This window comes from Hoplias malabaricus, chromosome 9, assembly GCF_029633855.1.
Source record: "Hoplias malabaricus isolate fHopMal1 chromosome 9, fHopMal1.hap1, whole genome shotgun sequence".
Lineage (NCBI taxonomy): Eukaryota > Metazoa > Chordata > Actinopteri > Characiformes > Erythrinidae > Hoplias > Hoplias malabaricus.
This window is the reverse complement of record NC_089808.1, coordinates 25,348,104-25,358,487: the sequence shown is the minus strand read 5'-3', so window position 1 is coordinate 25,358,487 and position 10,384 is coordinate 25,348,104. Positions and strand designations below refer to the sequence as shown.

Genomic DNA, 10,384 nt, shown 5'->3' with positions numbered 1-10,384 from the left:
GCTCATGGAGCTTGGGTGATGCTTTAACTAAAATTACAAATGTTAAGTGTCCAAACGTGATGTAAATATCTGTATTAGATCAGACTGCACATCTGTCCTGTTAAAACAGCATTTTTGTATCTAACACACACACCTAATCTTCAGGTAACTTTACCTGGGCAAATGAAGGCTGCTGAAAAGTACCTGGTGATCTAGTGAACTTTTATTGCAACTGATTTAATTCTCAGTCCTTATGAAAACACAAATGCTTTTTAATATTTACATATTTTTAAACAAGTTTTATTTGAAGATTATCTTACTCTGGAGGTCCTGTAAGATTAATAAATGTGCCTCCATTTTAACACACACTTGTGCCCTGTAAAAAATATAAAAACATGGTCATCTTAGTGTAACATATTTTCTTGTTCAAAACAGAAGAATGTCTTTTGACCAGGGATTTTTTTTAAAAAAAGTTTCTTCCTGAAGTTTTTTGAAGTGTCTCTTATATGATGTGCTTAGATGAGGATACTTCTCAGTGCTGAAATGACACTGAGGTAATAGTTAGAGCATCTAAGAATGTAGTTTTGCTTTGTAACTGATGCAAGACAAAGTGAGAGCCAGAGTGTGAGAGATTGATGATCCTTTATTATTTTAACAAGGTCCAGTTAATACATGGCTGAAGGCACCATAATCTTTAGCACCATTGCATGCAGGACAAACAAACACAACCCCAAACTGAGTGATGAAATCAACACAGTTTTTCAGCCATAGGGTCAAACACAAACCAACATGTTTTCATCCCTTTTCCGAAGTCAAAGGTTTGATTTACCAACGCTGCTGACAAGTTAGAACTCTTTCTGGAGCGGGACAATACCACAAGGACCACTGGGACTGGAGCCTAGGGCTGTTTCACGCTGAATGTGAAGCAGATAAGGAACAAGAAACATTGCTTGAGCTGTTGTTGGACATGTGTAGAGTTAAACTAACCTTTCTGACATTTGGAAACGAGCTCTAATTGCTGGCAGCCAATGGGTGTTCTCGGTTGGTCTTGCCAGTGAGTTCATGTTGGTGGCGATATATTGCAAAAGCCAAAGTAGATTATTTAGCAATTTTGCAGCTCCGAAAATTACATTTAGTGTGCGAAACACCTCTTGAATAAATTTCTTGTGCGATGTGTGTAAAGGCCTTTAGACTGAAGAAGGTTTTAAAGATGTGGATCTATTTTGCCGAGACAGTGAGGCAGAAGTGTAGCTCTGGTGACTGCTACCTCCTTTGTATTCATTTATTTACATCTGAATGATGTTTGACCTGTCCAAATATGAATAATCAAGGTAGAAGAATTGGAACTAAACTATACAAACAACCCCAGGAAACTAAGATGTGTGAACCTAGGACTGAAGAGGCCACCAATGCTTGAAATAATTAGTTTTGGTCACTGTTTAAAGGCCTTTAGACGGAAGAAGCTGGGATATTGGATGCAAACCAAATCTGGATTGAACCAAATTGCGGCATTAAAGATGTGTGAGAGAATCAGAAGTGGACTTTCACACTAGGACAGCGAGGCAGCACGGGTAGAAATCCGGGGGGCGGAGCTGGGACAATAGCTTGTCTCTTTACGATGGGTTTGCTCTCATCAATGGGGAGGGGTTGACTCTCGTCGATGGGGACAACGGGTATGGGTTCTCCCACAGGGCCAGGTATGGGTTCTCCCACAGGGCCAGGTATGGGTTCTCCCACAGGGGCTTCCAGGGACTCCGCAGACTCAACAGGGAGCAGGCCACTAGCGAAGGGGTCATGAAGGGTGGTCATTTTGTGGTGATTCAGGCCATGGATATCGGGTGAGAATCCAGGACCTGCTTTGTGAGCATGGAGAACTGGAGGAGCTGGAGGAGCTAGAGGAATTAGAGGGTCACTGAGGTTGGCATTCACATCCACCAAAGGAATCTGAAAACAGGAAAATTATTTTCAGAACAGAAACACAATGGCAGGCATTTGGAGCATTTTCTATTCACCTGTTCATCATGTTTTCAAATGTGAAAAAAAAGACATAAAAACAAGGACTTAAATTAAGAACAAGACAAGGACTCTGCATTGTGAGTATATGAGTGGGTGAGGTACAAGCTAACATACAAATATGCAATGAAAATGGGTTAAACTGAAAATGCGCAACGTAGAGTTAAATAACAAGTGTGGGAGGAGGATAGTGTATGTTGTGCTTATATCCACCAGTATATTTAATGGCACATTGCTACTGCATGGTCTCTACCGGACTCTAATGGACTCTCTGTTGGTCCCTGGTTGGTTTTCCACTCCCACAGCGCCCCCCTGAAATGTATCGGGTGTCGTCTCTAAGGGGAACAGCGGGCTTTGTAAACAATAACAACGGCAGCGGTAACGTTAAACGGTGTTTACTCATAGTGTATATAGTGTTGTTGTCAGATCAGTAGAGTTTGTTCCTTCCTTGTTGCAACGTCCAGCTCTCACTGGATTTTTTCGTCTTCAAAAGACCGCGGCGTAACTTTACGAGCTGCCGTCGTGAGTCTGATAAAAACAAGTGTGATCTCTGCTGCAGATGGAGATTTTACAGATGGAGAGTTGGTGCTGGGCGTCTGTAGCGACTAAACAAGAACCTGCTTCCAGAACCAGGACCAGATTTACCAAATTGTAATAAAAAAAAGCAGAGTAAGAGCCATTACATCCCTACTGTTAATTTCCTGTTAAGTTCTGAAAATATTTTTTCTTTTATCCCAAACAAAAAAGTCCTAGAATGATCTGCATCAGATCCAATGTGCGCTAACCTGAGAAACACAGTCAAATCAGACTGAGAACAAGTGTATAGAAGTTGAAAGTGAGCATTACCTCAGGGACGAAAAGTTTACAATTGACTGTTGTTAAGAGACCAACTCCTTCAGCATGACAGAAGCCTTGACGCTGGGAAAGCGAAGAAAAAAGGAACGAAAAAAACGAAATAAATAAAATTCTCACAACATTTCAGATCATAGCGAAGATATTTAACATGCCGTGCTCTTACAGCGACAGTGTGGTTGAGCGGGACACAGGTGACGTCATTAGGAGTCGTGCAGTTCGTCTCAATGATGGCATACTCAGCGACAATTCTGTGCCCACCAGATACGACCTGTAAGCATTTAAAAGTGAGTGAATCACATTAACGTCAACCAAAAGCTGCTACCTTTTAAATGAGATTGTAAAAACCTTCTTAACTTTAACATAAATTACTGTAACATGGTGTTATTCCTTCACTTCAGGTCATAAACGTCAAAGCTAGTAATGCGTTAGTGATTGTCTCTGCTATCACACCTATGGGACTGCAACTGGATAATACCAATAATATAATACCAATAAAAATACCATTCACATCAACAATCAAATTGGCTGTTCTTAATCAAACATGAAGTTGATTGGTTGGTTCCTCTGTCTCGTTTTGTTGATGTTGGTAGATAATTTAAGGTTTAAAATCCTAACCATACATATATTTTCTTACCTGAGCGGACACTCTGCCAACCTCAAGAAGCGTGAACACAGAATTAAGGGTGGGGTCTTTGTTGAAAGTGTCCAGCGAGGCTTTAACTAACTGAGCTCCATCAGGGTTACTGAAGGGGATGAGGTATGGGCATCCCACACACGGGAAATCAGGGGTTTCTGTTCAAAACAAAACAATTTCAATACATTTAAAACACAGAGTAAACCCACCCGCAGCCATTTAAAAAAAGATCTAGACCCACAATTATAATTGTTTTTAAACATTTTAAAAGAGCATCAGACAGTTTCAGACAGAAACAATGTTTATGCTTTTCTAAAGAGGGTCCTCTGCACAGAGGTTGCCATGTTTAAAAATGAGTTCAGTACAGAATCTCCATCCAGGCCACAAGGTGTCAGTGTAATGTAGAAGCCACAGTGGATAGAGGTTCTACAAATGTAGAGGTTCAGCCAAGACATGTTGGTGTGTGCCATTTACTTCTTTAGATTTGCTCTGGAGCTAAGAGGCTAATGAAGCTAACAAACAATGGAAGGTTATGTACTTTGCAGTTAGCATGATGCTTATATGTTCAGATTAGCTTTAACTGCATCACCATATTAGTTCAAAAGTTGAGGCAAACTTTCCAAGCCTTTAAATCTCTTGCTGATGCACTCCATTTGGGTTCTAGCAGGTTAATCTGAATTTTAGCCCAATTGTTACTTAAATCTGACTCTCTGACAGTGCTTTACCTGTTTCCGTTTTACACTTGAAGGCTATGACACTCAGCACACCTCCGCTTTTAGAGAGAGCAACGTCACAGTCAGCCTCTATCGCCTGAGACCAGAGAGAGAGAAAAACGAGACACGACACTTTACTGAACACGCTAAAATATAACATAGGGTGACCAGACGTCCTCTTTTACCCGGACATGTCCTCTTTTTTAGACTTAAAAAAATGTCCGGGCGGAATTTCACAAACGTCTTTGTTTTTTGTTCTTTGTTTTTCGATTTTGTTTTTCTAGAGTTTACATAGAGTTTCGTTCACAAACTAGTCCCGCCCTCCCCTACTCCGTTTGGTTCCTCTTTTTCACCATCTCAGATCTGGTCACCCTACATAACAATAATAAAATTCATTAAATAACACAGGCGTAAAGGTTAGTGAAAGAATGAGAGGGAAAATATTGGATATAAAGCATCATACAGTTTCAGGTTTAGGTCTGACAGGACACAGGGCAGCAGGGGTCGGGTCTAAGACATGGCACTTAGTCTCCAGGAACTCTAGCTCCATCACATAGATTTCAGTCCCATCAGGCTGCAGGCAGACAGACAGACAGAGAAAGAGAGAGCGATATAAGCAGACAGACAACCAGGGATACCATCAGACACAAAAAAGGAATTTTTTTTGTGGTTGTGATGCCACTACACATGGTTGTTTGGTGGTTTCTGATTGGTTGATCTACGAACACACCAAACTCAAGGTCAAACCCAGGACTCTATGGCTCTGGAGCTGTGCAGCAGCAACACAACCCAAATTTCCAACAATTTAATAACAATACTAATAATTTTAGTCAACACCTAAAATATAAGACTGGGTTAAAATATGGGTTATGGTTGTATTACACAGCATAAAACAATAAACAAAAAAGTAAATTTTAATAAATTAATAAGAAATTGCAATTCTGGCTATGCTAAAATCATTTTTAAAGCTGACCTTTGTTATGCAGAATATTTTGTTTGGTTGTTTGTTTGTTTTACAACCATAAACACAACCGACACATCACATAAACATCATAATTTACGAACACATAGTTAACAAAATAGTTACACATAAATATTCTTGCTGTCCTTTCCACTGTGTTCTTAAGCCTTTCTCTAGCAGTTCTTTAGCTTTGCGCCAACTGATCTTGATCATTTCTCATGCTCTAATTGTTCTTGTAATTTTTCCTCTAACATCTAACTTTAGTTATTTTCCAAGATTATTCTGTTTTTATGCTTATTACTCTGCGTATTAGCTAAATCTCCTTTAGCTATTCTCTAACATTCCTCTAGCTGTTCTCTGACTTTTCTCAAGCTGCTCTCCATCAGTTCTCCAGTGCTCCCATCGTACCCTGGCGGAGATCTTGATGTCCTCGATTTGGTTGAGAGTGTACTTGTAGCCATGTGTTTGCTGACCATTGATGTAATCAAGAGCTGTGTTAGCAGCCACTTGAGCTTCTGGGGAGTCGCAGCGTGGCAGCACTACGCCCTGGGACAGCAACTGGGTGTCCGAACTTGGAAACGCCAGGAATGCCAGGAACCCCAGAACAGCGAACATCTCCTGAAGCTTCTTCATCATAGACCTACTCTTGCCCCACTTTGCCCAGTTGTGTGCAGGTCCAGGCTTTTAAACCCATGCACTTTACCCTTGCATGCACTGTAAACAGCAGCGCTGAGCAAAGTGCGTGGGCGGCTCTGGCTGGATGAGGACTTTTCAGGGTGCTTTTATTCTCTGAAAAGATTTTAACTGAAATCAAGTGTCTGAAAATGTTTTTCTTCCATATTGCACTGAGAAAGTGAGAGAAATCACCACAGCAGTTAAAGAAAATAAAAGGAAATGTCACTTTAACAACCCTGTAGTGTCTCTTTAATATCCTTGTTACGTTCTTAAAATTTTACTAGTGTTTCTTTAATAGCTCTTCAGCACATTCTCAGAAAAACAAAGGTACAACACGGGTGCAAATGTACATTTAAAGGTGTTTTAAAGTCCAGGTTTGTTCCCTAAAAATATGTTGAGAAATGAAATGTTAGCTATTAGCTATATGCTAACTAAATTGTGGAATCAGCATCTTAAATCCTGTCTGCAGTTAGTTGTAGAATGTATATGTGATAATTTTTTGGAGGGAAGTGCTTCTTTAATTTTTGTACATTTGTAAGAAACAGCTAATGTTTAAGCTAATATTGAGACAGAGCCTTGTCTATTTAAAATTAATTTCTTTTGTTTGTGGTGTTCACTGTGTCCAGACTCTGGGATATAGCTAATATGCTAACCTATGGAAATTAGTGTTGTGCCGACTCCATAGTATTTTATATGCTGCATGTAAGCTATGCTAGCTTTGTAGCTAAATTTGAAAAATTATCAGAAGCTCATCTTGGTCTGCAGTGAAGTGTAAATATGATGTTTGGACTGAAGTGCTTCTAAAATTTTCTCGTGTCAGAAATGGCTAATTTTGGAGCTAATCCTTAGAGTGTACCTCATTTATTCAAGTTGCTTCTGGAAATTCATTTTGTCTATGAGTCCACTGTGTCCAGTCCCCCTTGCCCTCTGATCATGTGGACAGAGTAAACATTTCAGCGCATGATTGAACGTCAAAACAGGAGTCAGTTAAGGTCCCAGACAAGTTTGTTCCCCTCTTCTCTGATACTGTCCAGGGTCAGTGGCCATCGAGTTTTATAGGGCAAATGTGCGGAAGCAAACAATGATAAAGTTTTTCCTACTTTAGTTTTCAAAAGTCAAAATCAAGTTGCTAACAATGTTCAGTGAAGTCCGTTTCAGAATACTACCCTGGTATTTCAGTGCTGTGCTGTTGCTCTGGAGAAGCCCATACAGAAATCAAATACAAACCGGATTCCAAAAAAGTTGGGACACTAAACAAATTGTGAATAAAAACTAAATGCAATGATATGGAGGTCCCAACTTCTAATATTTTATTCAGAATAGAACTAATAACAAAGCACAGATCAAAAGTTTAAACTCAGAGAATGTATCATTTTAAGGGAAAAATATGTTGTTTCAAAATTTCATGGCGTCAACAAATCCCAAAAAAGTTGGGACAGGGCCATTTTTTACCACTGTGTGGCATCCCCTCTTCTTACAACACTCAGACGTCTGGGGACAGAGGAGACCAGTTTCTCAAGATTAGAAATAGGAATGCTCTCCCATTCATGTCTAATACAGGCCTCTAACTGTTCAATCGTCTTGGGCCTTCTTTGTCGCACCTTCCTCTTTATGATGCGCCAAATGTTCTCTATAGGTGAAAGATCTGGACTGCAGGCTGCCATTTCAGTACCCGGATCCTTCTCCTACGTAGCCATGATGTTGTGATTGCTGCAGAATGTGGTCTGGCATTATCTTGTTGAAAAATGCAGGGTCTTCCCTGAAAGAGATGACGTCTAGATGGGAGCATATGTTGTTCTAGAACCTGAACATAGTTCTCTGCATTAATGGTGCCTTTCCAGACATGCAAGCTGTCCATGCCACAGGCACTCATGCAACCCCATACCATCAGTGATGCAGGCTTCTGAACGGAGCATTGATAACATCTTGGGTTATCCTTGTCCTCTCTGGTCCAGACGACATGGCGTCCCAGTGTTCCATAAAGAACTTCAAATCGTGACTCATCTGACCACAGAACAGTCTTCCATTTTGGCACACTCCATTTTAAAAGACCCCTGGCCCAGTGAAAACATCTGAGCTTGTGGAGCTTGCTTAGAAATGGCTTCCTCTTTGCACTGTAGAGTTTCAGCTGAGTTTCAACGGCGGATGGCACGGTGGATTGTGTTCACTGACAATGCTTTCTGGAAGTATTCCTGAGCCCATTCTGTTATTTCCTTGACAGTGGCATTCCTGTTTGAGGTGCAGTGATATTTAAGGGCCCGGAGATCACGAGCATCCAGTAGAGTTTTACGGCCTTGACCCTTACGCACAGCAATTGTTTCTGAATCTTTTGATGATGTTATGCACGGTTGATGATGATAACTTAAAAGTCTTTGCTATTTTACGCTGGGTAACACCATTCTGGTTTTGCTGCACTATCTTTCTGTGCAACAATGGTGGAATTGGTGATCCTCTTACCATCTTGGCTTCAGAGAGACACACACTCTGAGAAGCTCTTGTTATACCCAATCATGTTGTCAATTGACCTAATTAGTGTTAATTGGTCTTCCAGCTGTTCGTTATATGCTCAATTTTCTTTTTCCAGCCACTTATTGCTACTTGTCCCAACTTTTTTGGGATTTTCTGACACTGTGAAATTTTGAATCAACATATTTTTCCTTTAAAATGTTACATTTACTCAGAGTAAACTTTTGATCTGTCGTCTATGTTCTATTACGAATAAAATATTGACATTTTCCTTCTCCACATCATTGCATTCAGTTTTTATTCACAATTTGTTTAGTGTCCTGCCCTGTGAAGGACTGGCGCCCCCTCCAGGGTGTATTCCCGCCTTGCGCCCAATGATTCCAGGTAGGCTCTGGACACCCGCGACCCTGAATTGGATAAGCGGTTACAGATAATGAATGAATGAATGAATGAATGAATGTTTAGTGTCCCAACTTTTTTGGAATCTGGTTTGTACATGGAAATGATGTATATAAATTTCAAATGTATGAGATCTTATATCATGTCCAAAATAGCAACTTTATAGAAGAAGGAAATAATCTTAAATTTTAATGAAAGTCTATGTAAACATTTTATTCCAAGTAATTTTGGAGGATTCCTATTGGTCTATTCATTCATTGTCTGTAAGCTCTTATCCAATTCCAGGTCGCAGTGGGTCTGGAGCCTACCCGGAATCGCTTGGCGCAAGGTGGGAACACACCCTGGAGAGTGCACCAGTCCTTCACAGGGTGACACAAACTCACACATTCACTCATACACTCACACCTACAGACACTTTTAGTCACCAATCCACCTACCAACGTGTGTTTTTGGACTGTGAGAGGAAACCCATGTGGACATGGGGAGAACACACCAAACTCCTCACAGACAGTCACCCGGAGCGGGACTCAAACCCACAACCTCCAGGTCACTGGAGCTGTGTGTCGCCCGCTATTGGTCCATTCATCATGAAATGTTCACACAGTGTGAAGAACAGCTGCTGTGTTCAAATGATGTAGTAAACATCCACAAACATGGAGATACATGTTTTGGACAGTGACGATATATTAGAATACATGGATTTCCCTCTTATCCACCTTAAAATGACATGTATGTGACAAATTTTTTCATTTTCAAATAAAGGTCAGCCATATATCAATATCACAAACATCTATTACAGCATATGCAAGTGCATGGCAGAGCATCATTCACTCACCCAGTAACCTCACTCACACTGTTACCTGTGGACACAGCCAAATGACCTAGCATTACCCAACACACCAAGTTCCTCACAGTGACCTGAGAGGAGGGTTGAATCCAGGGTTCTAAGGCCTTGGAACTGTGTGGCATCAACAACCACTTCAGCAGCAGAATGATAGCTATTTTCACTGAAGAACATTCAAATAAGAGCAGAACATCTCCTGAACATGTAAGCCTGTCGTTTATTAAACATTCAGTTGTAGACAATGTGGTATTAAATTAGGAACTGTCAGTAATTGCACACTAGAGGTCTGAAGGACCTGTGTGACCTGTGGGGGCAGGCTGTAAACCAATCCAGTAACCATGAGAATGGGACGACGTCTGTTTTGAAAATCTGTATAAAAGTTGTATAAAATATAATAATCTCACAATAATTACCATTCATCCATTCATTATGTGTAAGTGCTTATCCAGTTCAGGGTTGCGGTGGGTCCAGAGCCTACCTGGAATCATTGGGTGCAAGGCGGGAATACACCACACTATCAACGTGTGTTTTTGGACTGTAGGAGGAAACCGGAGCACCCGGAAGAAACCCACGCAGACATGGGGAGAACACACCAACTCCTCACAGACAATAATTACCATCCATAATTAATATAAGAAAATACAGCTAAATCGTATTTGAGTACCGCTTCAGGAGGCTGGCTGTGAGGAGTGTGGTGTGTTTTTCCTGTGTCCGCGTGGGTTTCCTCCCACAGTCCAAAAACACACGTTGATGGGTAGATTGGCGACTCAAAATTGTCCGTAGGTGTGAGTGAATGTGTAAGTGTGTGTCGTCCTGTGAAGGACTGGTGCCCCCTCCAGGGGTGT

General features: G+C 40.9%; 1 protein-coding gene across 1 annotated transcript; it reads right to left on the bottom strand.

Annotated features, from left to right (window-relative positions):
• Nucleotides 1-591: 591 nt before the first annotated feature.
• On the bottom strand, nt 592-5,788 carry ahsg2 (alpha-2-HS-glycoprotein 2). Its single transcript, XM_066680250.1, has 7 exons — nt 5,564-5,788; nt 4,658-4,768; nt 4,207-4,291; nt 3,482-3,639; nt 3,011-3,115; nt 2,839-2,910; nt 592-1,923 (listed from the first exon to the last, which is right to left on the bottom strand). Exons 1-7 carry the CDS (start codon nt 5,786-5,788, stop codon nt 1,510-1,512), a joined length of 1,170 nt encoding a protein of 389 aa, XP_066536347.1. The 3' UTR covers nt 592-1,509.
• Between the last annotated feature and the right edge of the window lie 4,596 nt (nt 5,789-10,384).